This window comes from Sebastes umbrosus, chromosome 9 (genome assembly GCF_015220745.1).
Source record: "Sebastes umbrosus isolate fSebUmb1 chromosome 9, fSebUmb1.pri, whole genome shotgun sequence".
Taxonomy (NCBI): Eukaryota; Metazoa; Chordata; class Actinopteri; order Perciformes; family Sebastidae; genus Sebastes; species Sebastes umbrosus.
In genome coordinates this window covers 11,022,514-11,042,482 of record NC_051277.1, presented here as the reverse complement: position 1 = coordinate 11,042,482, position 19,969 = coordinate 11,022,514, and the positions used below count along the sequence as shown (strand labels likewise).

The 19,969-nt window shown below is 37.0% G+C and overlaps 1 protein-coding gene across 1 annotated transcript; it reads left to right on the top strand.

Annotated features, from left to right (window-relative positions):
* Positions 1 to 13,975: 13,975 nt before the first annotated feature.
* Positions 13,976 to 19,608, top strand: tmem33 (transmembrane protein 33). The gene is made up of 8 exons (XM_037780977.1): positions 13,976 to 14,131; positions 15,092 to 15,162; positions 15,472 to 15,566; positions 15,679 to 15,866; positions 16,045 to 16,112; positions 16,908 to 17,041; positions 17,707 to 17,790; positions 18,475 to 19,608. The coding sequence occupies exons 2-8, from the start codon at positions 15,112 to 15,114 to the stop codon at positions 18,602 to 18,604; spliced, it is 750 nt and encodes a 249-aa protein (XP_037636905.1). The 5' UTR covers positions 13,976 to 14,131; positions 15,092 to 15,111; the 3' UTR covers positions 18,605 to 19,608.
* Positions 19,609 to 19,969: the final 361 nt, after the last annotated feature.

Below are 19,969 nucleotides of genomic sequence, written 5' to 3'. Positions count from 1 at the left end.
AGTGCTTTACTGTTAATACAAAACAACAAGTCTATTATAGCCTTTTTCTTAACAAGTGCCTTTAATTGTATTTAGTGTGACTATTCCTATATGCATGTAACCTGCTAAGTCTATTCATCTAGGTAAAAAATAATGTTTATTAAAATGTATGTAAAAAATACAACCTTAATAGTGCATTAAAACAAATCAGTAAGATAATGTAAAAGACAGGTGGAAAAACAGCTATATAATGTATCTTTAAACAGTAAATTAACTGTAAAATACTGAAATTAATTAAAAAAAAAAAACAGTTCAAACTGTATTTTTCATTAACAGTACAAAGCTGTAAATTTCAGCGACAGTATAATAATATTAATTTTACAGTAACATAAAGGCAACCCAGTTCTTTACTGTTATTTTACTGGGAAATTCTTAACAGAGTAGCTGAGTAAAGTAAAATACCTTAAAACCCATTTCAGACTTCTCACATAGCTTTTTATTTACCCACGCTTGTCTTGTTTGCAGTGATTCATAACGTCCCTAGAAATGTCACCTGTCTGCTCCTAATTGGCACCTTCTGTTATTAATACCAGGAGTGTGCTCAGCCGGATATCAGGCCGATATTGCGCTACTTAATACCGCGTCACCCCAAAGGGGAGATTCAATAAATCTCCCTTTAACGGCGTTTCCCCTCCAAAACTCCTCCAGGCGGAGTGGAGGCCGTGTCAAGATTGCGATTGTGCGCCAGTGCTTAGGACCAGCTGCTCCCAGGACAGACAAGCCCTTGTCAATTAGGCTGGTGACAAGCAGGTCCTCCAAACTGCCTGCAGGCTCCTCCGGCAGCCAGCAGTGTACAGTCCTCGCAATTAGTATCAATTTCTGTCTAGGACCTCCTTGGAGCGCGCAGACACACAGGCCATGCAGGCTAAATGGCCAAACATTGTCCAAATAACACCAAGAAGACACAGATGACAAGGTGTAATGGGCCAGTGTTAACCGCGAGGCGCTGCAGGGGGAAAGAAAAAACGTTTTGAGTTTATAGGAGGACATTTAAACTCACAGGGTGGTTCCTTAGAATAAACACACAAACACATTGTTGCCACAGTTTAACCTAAAACATTAAGGAAAATATAGTAGTGTTATTAATCAATCTTATTGTGAATAGACACTAAAATATGAGGATCATTGTTACCCCTTATACAAGGTTTATGAGATGTACCACTCACAGGGTGGTATCCTTAGAATAAACACAATATAAACCTGCTGCATAATATCAACAACACATTGTTGCCACAGTTTACCTAAAACATTAAGGAAAATATAGTATTGTTATTAATCAGCTTACTGTGAATAGACACTAAAATATGAGGATCATTATTGCCCCTTATACAAGGTTTATGAGATGTAACTGATGGCTTCATTAATGATTAATAGATCACCGAACACCATGTAGGGAGGAGGTCGAGGTAGATGGGTGAGTCAAAAAACACTGGACTTTCATCCAGAAGACAGGTGTTCGTGTCCCGTGTGAAACCAGAAGTCAAAGTTGATTTATTTGACACAGTTTTATTTTAACCCAAACTATACATTTTTCCTCCAGCTATCTATGTAGTTTCTGTCACATAACTTCTGTACTGAAGTTACGGCACTTCCGGAGATATTTAAACCCAAACCGTGATCTTTTCCTAAACCTAACTACGTAGTTTTGTTGCCTAAGCCTAACCAAGTCGAGTTTAGGGGACATAAACTCACAGGTTGGTTCCTTAGAATAAACACAATATAAACCTGCTGCGAAATATCACACTATAACACATTGTTGCCACAGTTTACCTAAAACATTAAGGAAGATATAGTATTGTTATTAATCAGCTTATTGTGAATAGACACTAAAATATGAGGATCATTATTACCACTTAAGGCACCCCTTATACAGGGTTTATGAGATGTAACTGATGGCTTCATTAATGATAAATAGATCAGTTAAAACCCATGAACAAGAACAATTTCTGGGTTGGCAAGTTGTCTAACCTTCCCAGTGGTGTTGTGGTCGTTGATGAGGTGGGTATACTACTGTAGGTAGATGGTATGGAGGAGGAAGTGTGTACTCTCTTATATATTCCAATAGCTTTTTTGCTGATAGGTGGATATATGCTACTGTAAACCGTCAATAAAAGAGGTATACACCTTATATCTGCTTATACCCTCCATTACACCACTGAACCTTCCTCTGACCATTAGACAGTTTATACCTAGAAACTAGATTAAACCTCGTTGATCTTTGACTACATAAACTAATGGATTACCAACATTTATACACAAGACATGAAGATATGGCTTTATAATTTGTTTTTATTTTGGGCACTAAAACAAGGCATCCTTTACAAAGGGCTTAAAATAGTCAACAGTTAATTTATTAAGGCTTTATAGAGCAGTTATAAGGCATTAATGAGGTCATATTCTTGGTATATGGATTTCTCACTTTCTAATAAGCCATGGAGTCTGCAGTTATATAAATGTTAATAAATCATTAATAAAGGTTTTAATCATCAGGTTTTTGCAGTTGTATAGTGTTAATAAGAGATTGATAAATGCTTTTTGGATCCTGCATCCTCAGACCTGAAGCTTTATGCATCAGTTATAAGCCATACATAAGATAAGATTACATTTGGAGTTGCCAGGTTGTGTTTATACTTTAGTAAGTGTTAATAAGAAGTTATTAGTTGGATTTTGGTCCAGATCATCTGCAGCCCTTTTCTAGAAATAAGTGGTCAAACTGTTAAAGAGACAGGTTCAAAACCTGCATACCAACAATTTGTTCTTATGAATGGATTATAACAGATCTACAAAGCATTAGTAAACAATTTAATGAACAAAAATAAAGTATAACAGTTTATAAATCCTTATAAAGGGTGCCCTATATTGGAAAGAGGTATAGCCTGCCCACTTTACAGTAACAGCAGCTCAGAGGCATTATTGGAAGCAAACTAGACTCTGGCCAAACCATCAGTTTTTGATCCTATGAGAGAGTAAATAAATGTCAAGCCAGCTCTGTCACAACTCTGACAACCCATAGAAGGATTGCTCACCAAGCCCCTTTTGTAAACGGTGTCACCGCAAGCAGCTGGTGGTGGCATTCCCGGGCCTCGGACGCTGCCCTTTGACCCCTGGGGGGTTTTGACTCCGGACAGGGCGGCCCAGCCGTCTCCACAGCGCCCTGATAGCTCGGGTCAGCGGGGCCAAGTTTCCAGCAGGAAAAGCTGGGGCAAAGTCTGCGAACAAAAACCCCAGAGCTCGCCAGGCCAGTGGGATCATTAGTATGAGCGTTTGTTTAACTAATTAGCAAGCTGGGTTAGCAGAGGGAGGCTTGTATAGGCGACATGGACGTCATATATGGCAAAGGTATAATATGGGCATCCGTCAACTGCGTCAACATGGGATGAATGCGGTTTGCAGATTGTGACTGAAGCGCAGGAATCAAGTGAAGGTTGTGTAGTGTTGCCACAGTTTATAGGGGACATTAAAGGTCCCATATTGTAAAAAGTGAGGTTTTCAGGTCTTTTACATTATAAAGCAGGTTTAAGTGCTATATAAATACTGTTAAACTATCAAAAACACTCAATATACGGAGAAATACACACAGCCCGTATTCAGAAATTGTGCGTTTCAAACAAGCCATCAGGATTTCTGTCCATTTGTGATGTCACAAATATACAATATTTAGACCATTACATGGTTTTAAACGTAAACATTCTAAATGGGTCCCAGTTTATTTCTTGTTGCAGTGTATGTAAATAACATCGGCTGACAGGAAGTAAACATGGACCCAGACTGTTGCCTATCAACGCAATTCCATTGCAATTCCGTTGAAATGTACTAAAATGGAGCTTTTCAGACAGAGGGTAAGTACAGGTATATTCAGGCAGACAGTATGAGGAAAATAAAGTTTTTTTTAAGCATTGCAGCATGTAAACATGTTCTAGTAGAAACACAAAATACAAGTATGAACCTGAAAATGAGCATGATACGGGACCTTTAAGGGACAGCTAATAATCCATTACATTGACTAACATATGATGACAAACAGTGGCCCAGAAAAAATATAAAAACTAGAGATTTCAAGAGTTGCCATATAATGAACTGAAGCACAACAAGTAGGAATATTGTTCCGCAGGGTTCAAAGTACAGGACTGGGACAGGGCAGCCCACTGAAGTTCAAGAACAGTGCAAACAGCACATGCCAACAAAAGGAGCCACACAGCATTCAGCTGTGGTGGAGCAGGACAAGTTGGGGGGCATGTCCTGCTTTAAATATGGGAAAGTTTGGGGAACGAGGTCGAAGGGGTCAAGAAAAGTAAACAAGCGAGCAGTCTTGATGACAGAGGGAATTTAATATCAAAAATACATAAATCTTCAAGTGAGGGCAGGCGCACAATGGGCACAAAGGAGGCGAGTGTTAGAGTCAACACTAATTTTTTTTGTTGGTGATTAAATGGATCGGGCCAAGTTGTTAACATTTAACACAAAACGTTGGCACTAGAATAGAGGTTGAGCAGAAAAGAAGAAGGGGGGTTTTCTCTGGTTGGAGCATGGCAGTGCATGGTGACATGCTGCAGAAAGACAGCTCATGTGCATGGGGAGAGATCTGGCGCTATATTGGCGTTTCTTGCAGTTGTGCACCAATGCAGCACGCAAATTGTTTGAAATAAAAGCGACCCTAACTGCAATTTAAGCTTGATTTGTTCCACCGAAAATATCTGTTGATCTTTTAATACCACTGTTGTGCATTTACGCACGACTTTTACGCATTTTGTGACTCCTCATTGATGCACTGACGGATAATCCCACCTCAGCTTGTTGAATCACAGCATGGATATCCTTCATCTGATGCAATGGAGAGATTAATCTTCCCATCTTGTAGTAAATAGGCCTACATTTGTCTCCACGTCCCCTCTGACTGCTGCCACACTGGTCGCAGCACTGAGAACTCTGTCTGACCTCTGACCTCGCCCTCGCGAAGCCCTGCAAGTAACAAACAACTCTGAATTCCATAATTCTTCGAGAAAAGGCACTATTAGGGAAAAATCCTTCCTTTTTGACAATTTAATAGTGCAAACTAATCATCTGGTTGACACGGGCCATTCATCTCCACACAGGCCGGACAAAGACAAGGCCTTTTCCATATAGGTTCGTCTGGACCCTGCAGTCAGACCAGCCTCTATTTTGAGATCAAGTGCACAATAAAAGCATTGTGACTGCTTAATGGCTATGTTTGTGAAGCCACCCAAAACCCAGTGTATTAAATGCATTTTTTTTTTTGGACTAACGGCAGTTTCAATGAGAAGCAGAATGATACAAAACTTTGTGCTTAAAGCAATCAAAAAACAAAAGAAAAAGATAGGGGGTAAAAATGCTCACTTTCTAATCAGCCATGGAGTCTGCAGATATATAAATGTTAATAAATCATTAATAAAGGTTTTAATCATCAGGTTTGCAGTTGTATAGTGTTAATTAGAGATTGATAAATGCTTTTTTGGCCCAGATCATCCTCAGACCTGAAGCTTTAAATGCATCAGTTATAAGCCATGCATAAGATATGAATTCATTTGGAGTTGCCAGGTTGTGTTTATACTTTAGTAAGGGTTAATAATAAGAAGTTATTAGTTGGATTTTGGTCCAGATCAGAGACAGGTTAAAAACCTGCATACCAACAATTTGTTCTAATGATTGGATTATCTACACATTATTACATTAGTAAACGATTTAAAGACCAATAATAAAGTATTCCAGTTTATAAATCCTTATAAAGGGTGCCCTATTGGAAAGAGGTAGCCTATAAAAAAACGTTATGCTTAAAGCAATCAAAAAACAAAAGAAAAAAGATAGGGGATAAAAAAAAAAAAAAAAAAACTGGGCGCCACAAAATTGCTTAAACCCCCCAAGTTATGAATTCGTTTCTGAATCAATTTAGCGGTGCAGGCATTTTCCAAACATCCTCTTGCTGGAGTAACAAGACAGGGAAATTGATCCGGAGAGACCTCACCTCTCGGTGCGCCTCAATAAAAGAGACATCAGCCTCTCTCGACGACTGTGTAATTTTTAATATATATGCAATAAATGTTCAATTTGTTTCCTAGAAATGACGGGAAATAATAACGTGAAATTTTAAAGCCATCCATTACAGCCAAACAATGCTCGTGCATACTGCACCGTGACGCAGAGTGCTTTGATTAATTCACCTTTTGATTGTGTTTGATGAAGCAATAACGTTACGACTTTGGACCAGTTGGACCATTTTACCTCCTGAAAAACACATATATGTAGCTGTGCTTTGTTTTTTTTTAAATATATATATCAACATTTAATCTGTTAAGCACATAGATCACGTTTTAAGAGGATTTTTCTGTTTGTCTTCCAGGTGCTGAACTCCAGGAGTCCTCAAGGGTGAATTTCCACACAAATTATCCAAATTATGAATGACATCCAATTATAGCTGTCACACTATTTCCCTTAGCAATACTCATTAAAAGGATACACAAAAAACCCTCCATAGAATACAAATATTTAATTCCATCTAATGGGCTCTGATTGGTTAGAAATCCATCAATTCTTTGGATAAATTAAATCTAATTGCATGATTATAATGCCACTTTTTAGCAGTAAATCTAGGTTGATGAGAGAGAATAAAAACTATGTTGTTTCCAGATATCATTCAGAGTCCTCTGCATAACATCACACATATAAAAATGCACTATTAAAGATACTAGTAAACTATTTATCCTGTCACATCACTCATTTCAATGTAAACTCACTACTGAAACACCACAAAGTCCCTGTAGGAATGTTAAAGTGATCAATTAGGAGATATTTTTAATAAAAGGTCACAATCAATTCAGTTTGGAGTGCCACATTGAATGTGTTTTCAGTCTGGCTGCAGCTCTATACGTGGACATGTTCAGATGCAGGTATAGAGGGGAGGTCTGGAGGTCTCGGGTCGCTGTAGACCTTGACACAAAGTGCATTAAGTTGGCTGATCTCTCTCAAACAGTTTGATTAATTCACTCCCATTCAGGCCCAAGCGAGCAAGGAGTGGAGGGACGTGACCAATGACATAATAGGCTCTGTCAAGCAGCCTTGCAAAACGCCCAGACCATTTGTGGTGACAATCCTGATGCCATCAGTTCCATTATAGACCCCCATTCAGCCCAGAAACAAACATAGCTTTACTCCCAAAAAGGGAAAAGTCAGCTTTCTGGTGGATCGCCTTTGCTTTCTATGTCAATAGTTTTTGGCTCATTGTGGGCATCAGATTCCCTCCAGCCTTTATGTAGAACATGCTGTTTTTACACCAAAGATACAGTTTTAAAAAATATTTATGCAGACCTATCCCCTCTAGGAATATTGCAGATACCATTTATAATATTTTTGTAATTTTATTTTTAAAATATTTTTAAATAATCCATTTTCATTTTAAAAGAAACACAAGGCTGCTCTTTCCTGACATTTAAAACAACAATATAAACACAATGTTTGTGCACCTTCTCCTGTGAAGGGATGTTATTAAGATTTAACACTTTACATTCCAAATCCTGCAGAAAAGCTAATTTCCTTTTTCCTGAATTCACTTCTGTGATAATTGCATGAATCAGAAACAAGATTTCAGTGAAGGTTTTGTCTTTGCACAAGTGCAGCGAGTAAATGATAGATCTTAGAGATGCAGAAAGATTTATATAAAAGGAGTTCTGAGTCTGTAAATATATACAGTAGTACACAGTGAGGACCTTGATGAAGAAGAGGAGGAGATATAGCATCAGACGCTTTATAAACCAGAGCCTTCTCTGTAAAATGAATGTCTTGCATGCAAGAAAAAAAACCTACAATGAAAGCTATGAGGCCGAGAGTAAAGCCTGCCTCAATCTGGTCTCTGCATGCATAAAACAACCATATAAGAGAGGTAAAATTCATGAATGAGCTCCCCCAAAAATAAATTTTAAATTAATAAATGTTGCTTAAATCAAGGAAGAACAATTATTGATGTCAATCTCCCCCAAGATTTACAAATACCAAGATTCAACATGTTGAATTTTGTCATTTTTGGCATATCTGACAGCAGCGTACAGGGCCAAGTGAGTCTGCATGGTCTGATAAAACCAAAAGGAGCCTGTTTGTTTAGCTTGAACCTCAAAAGCTTCACATCTTCTTATAGAAGCAACATCCTACTTTCTCTTTCCTGCAAATATTGGAGGCAGATGTCAACATATTTTTATTAAAATAACTTATTATTATTATTATTATTATTATTATTATTATTATCTGCTAAAAAAAAAGCCTAAATCACAGAATATTTGCTGTCAACATGGCACCGAAGTAAACAATCAAATTAAACAAATAAACTGCTGCAATAAAGAAAAATATTACACTGAAGATGAGAGTTAATGCAAGAGGTTTTCAATTATTAGTGGCTTTGAATTGTTTTGCAAATAATTGTTTTTTTGCTGTAAAAAGCATCAAAGCAAAAGGTGATTATCAGCTGAGAGGCTGAATAGTCCTTGTATATTTTTGTAGATTATCAGAGAAGAGCAGTACTGATTTTACCTTTTTTATTAATACTTAATTATTTTGTTTTCTAATCATAGCTCATAGATGTTTTGTTTTAACAGTTCCCATATCTTTTACTTTATTTATCTGCTTTTATTGTCTTGTGAAGAACTTTGTAACATCTGTTTCGAGAAGTGCTATATAAATAAATGTATTATTATTATTATTATTATTATTATTATAGCAAAGTAATACAAATATGTGCGTAAAGACCTTTACAGGGACTTCATTCCCATCATGATATATATAATAATAATCGTCCTGTGACTTGTGTGAAACGCCTTCTCACATCAGACAACAAAGAGATAAAAGCAGAGGAGTCTGTTGATAACTCGCTTTATTGTTTCTTTAACCAGTTTGAGGGAAATGCACCGTGTCCTTCTTTTCCTCCTCATCAACCCGGCTCTTTCTTCCCATCGTCTTCCTCGCTTGTCCTGATTTCCATCCCTTACACCGAGAAACAGTCTGTGCTTCTACCACACCCTGTTTGTTTTAGATCCACAGACTGAGATGGAGCGATTACAAGCGCATTCCTTTGAGTATAAACGACACTTTATTTCTTTTAGAAAAGCTTTTCACTTTGGTCTGTCACTCACTTTCTCTTTTCTGTTCTTTTCTTTCTCCTGAGAGCTTTAAAGGAAAGGATCAAATAAAATGGAGCAATAAAAGTGAACGCAGGTTGGAAAGCTTTTTGTTTTTGGAGAAACAAGATATAATTTTGTTATTATAAGGCTTAATATAATCGTTTTCGGCTAGTATTATTATAGTGAAAGTAGATAGCAGTGCTCAAAATTCCCATTAAAATGATAATAATACGAATAATGATGATAACACAACGATAACAATACTATTATTAATAATAATAATAGCTAAGTATTATAGAGTTTACACAAGAAAATCAACATAAGCTGCAGGAACCCACATTATTTATGCAATATCATCATCTAACTTTCATTTCATTTAATTTTTTTAATTATTTTCGTAGTAGGCTAGTAGTATTATAGTGATCAGCAGTCCTCAATATTTCCGAAAAATGTATCATAATACGAATAAGGATTGTAACAAAATAATAATAATAATAATAATAATAATAATAATAATAATAATAATAATAATAATAATGATAATAATAATAATAATAATAATAATAATAATAATAATAATAATAATGATAATAGAGTTTGCACAAAAAAAAAATCAAAATAAACTGCAGGAGCCCACATTACGTATGCAATATCATCACCTGACTTTCATTTCATTGAAAAAATCAAAGTATTATTCTGCAATAACCCGAAATTATGATTTTAATTTTGTTTTCGATAATGGTCTTTATTTTCCTTTTTTAGATACATAGTAATTTATCCTGTTAGGTGCAGTAACCTGGCTTTGTGGTAGAACTTGAACCGATGCACAGAGGAGAGGAAAATCTCAAAAACTGCCCTAAATTGTCTGAAGAAAACACCTGAAAATGATTTATCTCAAGTGGGTTATCCTTTCAATAAATCGACAATATATATAATTTCATAATAGGCTACATATGCATCCTATATTAAAACATTTAGTTTCATTTTCAGAACACCAAAAACAGGATTTTATTTCGTTTTTAAACGCTATTATATATCAGAAGGAACCAATGTGCATATTATATAATATATTATATTCCTTCGTTTATTCGTTTTGTGGCTCCTCACCAAACTATTTTGCATCACTGTAACATCCCTTTAATATTCTATCTGCTATCCCTTATTCATAATTTAGTATTTCATGACACATTTCTCTCTGAAAACGTGTCTCAGGATCTCTCAGTTGGTTCCTCCAGAAGCCTGGTCAAATTAAAACTCAGGCAGAACATGTTGTCTCATTTAAATTCTCACCTTGAGCTCTCTAGTGACTCTGTAATGGTCCGAGAGGAGCTGACGCTTAAAAAAAAATCATCAAGCTCTCTATTCTCACTGTTCTCTACCTGTTTGACGAGTTCTGTCTGTCATGCACCATAAATTACACCACATTGTAAAGGAAAAGAAAGAAAGAAACAGAAAATAGAGACACTGTTTTTTTTGCAGCAGGCAGAATCATCAATTAAACATAGAAAAATGCATGCAACGCTGCAGCCTTTACTTACTCTGTGTGCTGTGTTGTTGAGGCTCCGCAGTTTTAATTACAAAGCCCTAATTCCCAATCGCACATAGTGTCAAAAAATCTGCGACTATTTCTCAGAGATTCCCTTTAACAAGTGGAAAACTTAGTGTCCTCCTGCACCATTTTATACATGATGAGCCGTCAGTAATGGGATTATTAAACAAAAACGTTTCAGGCGCTGGCGTTAACCTTTTTTAATGCCTAATTAGGTTTTGGCAAAGAAATAATTAGATTCTACAGTGCTTACACTGCCTATATTTTCAAATGGCATCTGCAGCAAACACATCATCCTGCGACACTCTGTGCCAATAATCTGCGGATATATATGCGCCGCTGCAGCAGCAGTCAGATGTACGATTTTAAAACATGTTGCGACCAAATAAGGTGCACTTAAAGCTAAAATAATCATCCCAACGCAGACTATAGGCCAACCTGCTGGAAGCATGGTAGTCTGGTCGAGTGCGCCCTCTGGTGGTAGTCTGCAGCATAACATGCAAACTGACCAATGAAGCACAAAATCATTTGGATAAAAGCTAATATTCGACGAATCTGTTATTTTTAAAGTCTAAGTAGAGTATCAGAAAATACAATATATTTATTCAAGCTGTATAGTGGTAGATTTTGTGCTAAACCAGTTTTTTGTTCTCCTATAATGTGGGCGTTGACCACTGCGCAGGCGCACTCTGGACTTTGTTCCTTGTACTGCTGCTGTGCGTCTAAATGTGATGCACATTATTTCCTCTGTGGATCTTAAGAGTACTTTTGCTCTAGTGCAATAACACCATCTTAGGTAAAGTCGATGACCACTTATAACCATCTTGTCATATGATCCCTGCAAGAAGTGCCTATAGTTTTTTTAGGTAATAATAATAATAATAATAATCTTTATTTGTATAGCACCTTTCTAAACATAGTTTCAAAGTGTTCGCACAGATACAATGAAATACAGACAAAAAAAACAAAACAATAAAAGAACAAAACATAAAGACCAAATAATGAGAAAACTAAAATCCATAACCAGTGGTATCAAAACAATACGTTACTAAACATATGCCCAAAGAGGACAATATAAGGTGTGGGAAAAGGTGCACCAAGCTGTTGCCTTACGGAGTTAAAAAAAAGCCTTTTTATAAAAATGGGTTGTTAAAAGAGATTTAAAATTGGTAGTAGAGCTAGCTAACCTGAGGTCCCGAGGTAGGCTGTTCAACAGTCTAGGTGCATTGATGGCAAAGGCCCTGTCGCCCTTAGTCACCAACCTAGACCTGGGTACAACCAGTAGAGTCAAGTCAGAGGACCTCAGGTTACAAGGTGGCACATAGGGTATAAGAAGCTCAGTGATGTAGCTTGGTGCCAAACCATGCAGAGCTTTAAAAGTTAATAATACAATCTTAAAATCAATTCTAGATTTGACAGGCAACCAGTGAAGTGCAGCTAAAACCAGAGTGATATGCTCAAATCTCCTCGTACCTGTGATCAGGCTGTCTGTCATACATTTACAAACATGTCATTCTCCATGACATATCTTTGAACAGCTCTTCCTCCCTGTCATTTAAACTGTGTATACAGAGTTAAAAATAGTAAAAGGATGCAAAGAGTGCTGGAATGAATAGAGGACAGGTATTACGTAGGCTATATACAGTAGATTATTTATTTATATATATATATATGTACAGTATATACAGCCTGCTTGGATTTACATGTGACAATAAATGCATAATATTTATATATTTTTGCACAATTTGTATGTTAAACTGTGATTTGTATCATTTTCAAGTGCAATAGATGGTTTGGTATGGGTACTTGAGAGATTTGGTATTAAATGTATGGTGTCATTATGAAATGCAAAATATTATGTTTTTTTATTTTGAGTGATTTGTATATTTCATTGACACATACATTTCCCATGTTATGCCAGATGTACTTACAATGCCTTACATATAAAGAACTATACCAGAGAATGTTTGCTTGTGTGTACATCTTACGGCATTACCTATAAATATCATCATCATCTGTCATGTCTTCAGTAATGAAATGTCCAAGATATTTGACCTTATTACAGACACAAGGATTATTATCAGACAATTTGAAGTCTGGAAATTTTAGACATTTGTCCTCTTTCGTTCGACAGATCAAGACTACACTCTTACTGGCATTGTATTGGATATCATGTTCCACACCATACACAGAACATACATTGAGGAGCTGCTGAAGACCAGCGCTACTTGAACTAAAGGCCACAAGATCATCAGCATACATGATATTGTGGCAGCTGCCAATTCTCTGGTGCTTGCTGTTGTTTCCCTTTTCCCTGGTGTTTTTTTGGTTGAGTTGCTGAGTGATTAGAGGGTTATTCAGTTCACCTGTTGCGCAGGGTGTGGGGACTGGCTCTTAAATGATAGTTGAGAGCAGCTTGGTGCATTCCCCTCTTGGCCAATCAGGGTGTAACGACGCCCTTTCTGTAGGGCTTAAAAGAGGAGGGAAACTGCACACCTAGTGTCATTCTGATCTCTCCTTCACTCAATGCAACATGTGTTATCAGCTTTACCAGAAACTCTGGTCTGTTTTGGGCCCTTTTGGGATTCTGTGATTGTTGTGCTTTGTTTGTTGAGAGTGTTGACTCTCCTAGTTGGGGAAACAAGTTAAGTGCCAATCAATTGGGTTACCTGCACTGGGACGATTAGGTGCTATTTGTGCAACAGCTGGCTTGCCTCACGATAGCCTAACGCCTGCAGGCTGTATTTTTGTATTCTATTCATTTGTTGATTTTCAATGAAACCCTTTATACCCATTTCTTTTAGTGTATTTTATTTGGGAAAACTTTAAAGGAGGGTAAAAGGAAAAGCAAAACCAATATTTCAGTTTCCTTAATTGTTTGTTATTATAGAGGCATTTGTTCATTATCAAAGAGGCATTTGTTCATTATTATTATTAAGGAGGCATTTTATTTTATATTATTATGTGGATGGGAACTGTTTTTCAGTCTTCTGACTGAACAACTAAAGTCTGGGGAACTCAGTACTGCCACAATATGGTTCACTAAAGTATTCCCAACCATGCACCCAGTATTACAGGCTTTCAATTACTTGGAGAGATCATCAATATATAAATTAAAAAGAACAATAAAAATACAATAAAAACATGGAAACTTGAATAAAAAACAGAAAAAACAATGAGCAGGTCTTGTTGCAGTTCATCATGTTTACCACTAGAAGGAAGTGTTGCCTGCCTGTGATCCAAGTCAAAACTATCCAGGAACTCTCGTTCTAAAATATCGCGAGAGTCACGTTCCTCGTCGCTGCGCCGCTCCGGAAGGTCAGCTGATCATTGACTTCATTCACTTCAGTGTGGTGGTGGAGAACCAGCAGCCTGTCACTGTTAAACTAGCACGCAACGGAACTGTTCGACGCTGTAGAGACTGGTAAGCTGTGTGCTTTATTACTGCTTTATATATATTATCATAAAAGTGGTATTCTTTATGCAAAAGCCCCTTTAAATAGCTGCAATAGCCAGCGTAAGCAATGCTAGCGGTTAGCTCAAATGCTAGTAACGATGGTAACGGGGAGAATATTCTAGAGCCACCTGCTAACGTTAGTATCATGTTAGCATTAATAAACCACTCATATAAGTCTTAAAGGATTATTTACACACTATAGTCTGTATTGATCCACTTTGATAAGTAGTAACGCGTTCCTTCCTGCCGTTTGCATCCGTCCACTACATACTAAAGTAGTCATTAATGTGATCAAGCTAGCGAGAGGCTAGCTGGGCTATTGTCACCGAGCTAGCATTATATGTGCCACACATTATGGATGTTATTATTCATTAGTTCATATGTTGCTTTTTCCATAAAAGTTAGTCTCATTTAACACTTTCACTAATGAAAGCCACTGCTTTCTTCCTAGTTTCCTCATTTAGCTAAAATAGTATAGCTATAAGCCAGTGATGGAGAAAGTATTCAATATCATACCGTAACAATGCTCTGTTACAAGCAGCCTGAAGTCCTGCACATGTTAGCTACTTCAGTAAAAGTACTAATACCACACTGTAAAAATACTCTATTGCAAGTAACGTTAAAAGTTCTGCATTGAACATGTTACTTAAGTAAAAGTACTAATACCACACTGTTAAAATACTCTATTACAAGTAAAAGTCCTGCATTGAACGTGTTACTTAAGTAAAAATATGAATACCACACTGTATAAATACTGTTACAAGTCAAAGTCTTGCATTGAACATGTTGTTTAAGTAAACTTATGTAAGTATAATCAGGAAAATGTACTTCAAGTATCAAAAGTGAAAGTAAAGTAGTTAGTTGTGACTCCTGTTTGTATGACAAGTCAATATTGCTTCATCATGATGTAATTGTTTTTCCCAACAGAGCAACCAACATTCCCAAAGATGGCTGACACAAACCAACAACAAAGTCCTCCTCCCCAGCTAGGGCCTGTGGTAAGTTGGCTGTTTGATCCACACACTCACACTTTACAACAATTCTCACCTTGTAAGGTGCACTCTACCGATTCTACATACAAAGATGCTCTTTGGTACTCTTAGGTCTGAGCCTTTCAGCAAATCAGTTTGTATACATAAGAAAACAGACCCGTCCTGTCATGATGGTGTCCCAGCATTTTGCCTCAAACCCTACCACAGTTAACACTGTACAACCTTCACTCAAGATGTTATCACACAAGTGGTGGCGCAGGGTCAACACTTGTATGTGTCCAAGACTCCTGAATATAATTTTTCTTTCTTCCGCAGCAATTTTTAATGAGTAACAAGTTGGAAACTGCAATGTGGCTTTCACGACTCTTCACCGTCTACTGCTCCGTAATGTTTATTCTACCTATTTTGGGGTGAGTACACTCAGTGACGGTGCACATCAGCAACACACTGCTTTCACCCTATTTTCTTTTTATCCCAGCATGAATAGATGTCTGAATATTTATGAGTGCTTGTGTATTTCAGACCCTATGCAGCAGCTAACTTCTATCAGCGAGCTTTGTTAGCGAACGCCCTCACCAGTGCCCTTCGCTTGCATCAGAGGCTTCCACGCTTTCAGCTGAGCAGAGCTTTCTTGGCCCAGGCTCTTCAGGAGGATAGCTGCCATTACCTGCTCTATTCACTCATCCTGGTCAACTCTTACCCCATCACAAGTATCCTTTCACCTTCAAATCTGTTTTGTAACATGGATGCACTCTGCGCATTCTGTGGTTCTGATTAGTCCCATGATTTTAATCATTGAAAGATGATTATCAAAAACTAATACTGCACTAAGTTATTGTTGGAGGTTTATTCTGTCTTTTTATGTTGATCCTTAACACTTGTGTCCAGTGAGCATCTTCCCAGTCTTCCTCTTCTCCTTGCTTCATGCAACCACCTACACAAAGAAAGTCCTTGATGTGAGTATAAAGCAGCAGCAGCCAGCTGTGACTTTTAATTCTGTTAGTTAAAAATGTATGACAGAAAGCCTTTTTCTGAACATTGTTTAACGTCCAGGTGGAAAACGACCACCAGCCAAATGGTGTTTTAATTATCTACTCAATTAACCAGCTGTTGCCCAGAGACCCAAATTCAACCTTAAATTCTAATAAAGCTGATGGTTGATAATGAGAGTACCTTTCACATATACTTCTCTGTATCATTGTTTCATGTAAACTCTGAAGACTTTGACTTACTGACTTTATGGGTTAGAGAAAAATCAATACAGCATAGTATGCCGATATTTTGCGTGGTAATATTGTATCGATACACGGCCGTCAAGTATCGATTTTTTATTATTTAAACTTTTAACAATGTGACTGCTGCTATTCTGTCTTTCAGAGGTTGTATTGGGCTCAGTCTTAAAGCTAGTGGGAATAAACTGGTATCATATGAAAATAGAAAACTTAAGCAGTCGATTGGTACCATGTCATGTTAGCTTGTTGGGAAGAACGCTAAATAACGCTCAAATGTTGCGCCTTGACCTCTGACCTCAAGATATGTGAATGAAAACTCCGAGATGAACAGAGTGAAAACTGTATCATATTAGGTAAAACAGATGTTGACAAACTGCATAATTTGCAGTTGAAAAAAGCAAAAAATGTTAATAAATCGCAATACCCAAAAATGTTTTGAATCGCTATAAGATCGTATCGTGGGACATCTGGTGACTCCCACCCCTAGTCAGCTTCTGATGTTTTAATCTCTCTGTGCAGTCTGTGGGCCCCAGCAGCCTGATGTTCATCAGAAACCTCCTGGACAAACTTACATCCAATCAGCAGAACATCCTGAAGTTCATCGCCTGCAATGAGATCTTCCTGATGCCAGCAACTGTTTTTATGCTCTTCAGGTAAGTGCTCATGACTTTGTCATGCGTTTTTGTTTCTCTTATGGTCAAGAAACATTGCAGATCTTACTGTGATTTTGTTTATTAGATTGGAATGTAATTACATTATCTACCAATATGCACTTGGATCCGTGACAGTATGGTGGAAGTACTGATTGTGTTCTTAGACAGTTTTCTGCTTATCCAACAGTCAGTTTATCAATATTATGTTGCCAGAAATACTTGGGACAGATTATGAGAAGCAGAACAGACCAGTTTTCTGTTTTGTCAAACACCTTTTAAGGTAACAATATATTTGCCTTCTAGACTTTTATGAAAACGTACACGAAAATGCAATCCTGGAAATCCCAGTTACCAAATTAACCACATAAATCAGTCTTATTCAGTTGTATCTAAACTACCAGTGCGTGTCAGCTTCTATAGTTTTCTGACTGTCATAATTTTCATATGCAAATTTTCAAGGCAACCTACAGAGGTACGAAGAGGCCAGATAGTCGGTTTATTGGATTGCATTAGATTATACAGGTGTTCCATTTGCTTGTTATTGCAGTTTAGATTAACATTAAAAGTGTTTTAAAAAGTGCTGAATAAATAACATTAATGTTATTGTTTATGACTAAAACAAATCTACAACTGTGTAATGTCTGTTTTCACTGTCTTTTTGACAGCGGCCAGGGGAGCTTGTTACTGCCTTTCATTTACTACCGATTCCTCACCCTCCGCTACACATCCAGAAGAAACCCATACTGCCGGTAAGATGTTGAATAATACAATATTGTCACAAAGCACAGGTATTTATAAAACAAGTTAGTCATTATTGCACATTACATCAGGGGTGAAAAAATCCTGAAACTTTATGTATAATTCTCAAAGTTTTTTCACTCCTGCTAAAAACATTAATCCTACATTAAAGATTAATTTCAAATATATTGTATTGCAAAGCAAATTATGGCTTGCTTGCAGCCATGGAAATGTCTGTACCTTGCATCAACGGGAGCCAATAATTCAACTGGACTGATATTGGCCAACATTAACTCGTCTTTGATACAGTAAAGGGGTTGATTGAGGTTTATTGCCCCTAGCACCATCTCCTGGAATGTCAAGTCAGTTAAATTTCTGTGGTTCAATGTCACAAGAGTTGATGGAAATTCATGGTGTCTCCATTTTTCGGTTGTGATAAATTATAGCTAAAAAACTAAAGCTGAACGTTTTTTTTAGTTTTTCATAAAGGATATTATTTTTATTAAGTTTCAGTTTTACGGCAATATTTTCACTGCTTATTTTTGTTTTAGTTTCAGTCTTAGTTGACTATAATAACCCTGAGTAGAATATAATCTGATGTAACACAGTGGTCTTCTATTCACAAATGTAAAACCTTAGAATGACCTTCCTGGACTGTCAGAGTTGAGCATTAAACAAATCTGTTTCCACCCCAGCACCTTGTTCACAGAACTGCGAATTCTTCTGGAGCACTTCATCATGAAACCCGCCTGCCCCGCCTTCTTCAGGAAGATGTGCCTCAGCAGTATCGCCTTCATCAGCCGCCTCGCCCCCACGGGGGTCTGATTAAACTCCATAAAAGTTTTGTTTTCTTTATGTTTTGTTTTCCCACCGTTTAAGATGTGACTTAAACTTTGATGAGGACAGACATTGCCATCAACAGAAGGACCTGTTTTTTGAATGTCAACTTTACAGCCTGTGCTCCAGCTTCTCTGTATGTTTGAGTACAGGTGAAGAACAGCCAGTAACGCACTGAAGTCTCATGGTGATGTTTCTTTTCCCATCTTCTTAATGTGACCTCACTGAAGCGGTGGACACCCCTCACTTTGTTACGTTCACTGAATGCAGCACAGTAGACATCAGCTGTGATCTGTGTGTACCGGCTGTTGTTATTTTTTCCTTTTTATGTCCTATTTATTCATGAAAATCTCTTATTATATGATGAAACATTAACAAGCTGAGATTAGTAACTTAAAAATGATAATGTGCTTATTCATAATTAAAAATGTTCTTTTTTTTTAATGATCATGTGGTGCTTGGATGGATGGAGGATGGGGTTTGTTTGCAGTTTCTACGTGGTCCAATTTCTTTTTTTTATGTTCAAAGCATCCAATGCACTGATTTGTCTAAATGCCTAACTTAGAGTTTATTCTATTAATGCCATCAACTCACTCTTTTAACAACTTGCAAAGTCTACGTAGGTATGATGTCAAAATGGGTGTTGAATTGAGAAACAAGATATCTGCTGTATTTTATAGAATATTTTAAGGTACCAGACATTTTGCTGTAGGATTCATGTTTGTAATGAGTTGCACAATGCCTGTCATGTTTTGAATGCATTCTCACCTTGTTTCTCAGTTTGAAAGCTGTTTTGAATTTTGTTCATTTATTTGTCGCTTTGTAGTTTTCTTGCTTAATGCATGCTGATTTTTCTTTTTCTGCCATGTTAAATGTGTTTATTTGCCCACAGACAAACCACATTTTTATGACAAGAATAAAATGATCTCTTAATTAAACCAATAAAATATTAAAGAATAGGAATGTGGTTTGAGCTTATGATTTGGTTCTGATCTTGGCCTCATAATCAACACATCTTAATGTAATTAACCACATTTTGCCATCCATTGATAAGAAATACATTAATTTCTATTGACTACTTTTAATTTTATTGACTACGTTCCTACCAAGCAGGATCGATACAGTCATTAGAAATATTGTGGCATGGAATAGTGCGCAGGCCGTTACTGTTTTCTTTACTGGCGCAGTTATGATAGCCTCGCATCTATGTGATGTGCGTATAATTAAACTTCTTCCATGTGTTTTCACCAAAAAATCTACTGAGGAAGTTTATTCTTAAACTTCAAAGTAGTAATCTTACCAAACAACCTTAACTCAAGGTGCACTAACTATAATTAAAGCTACAATTAACAG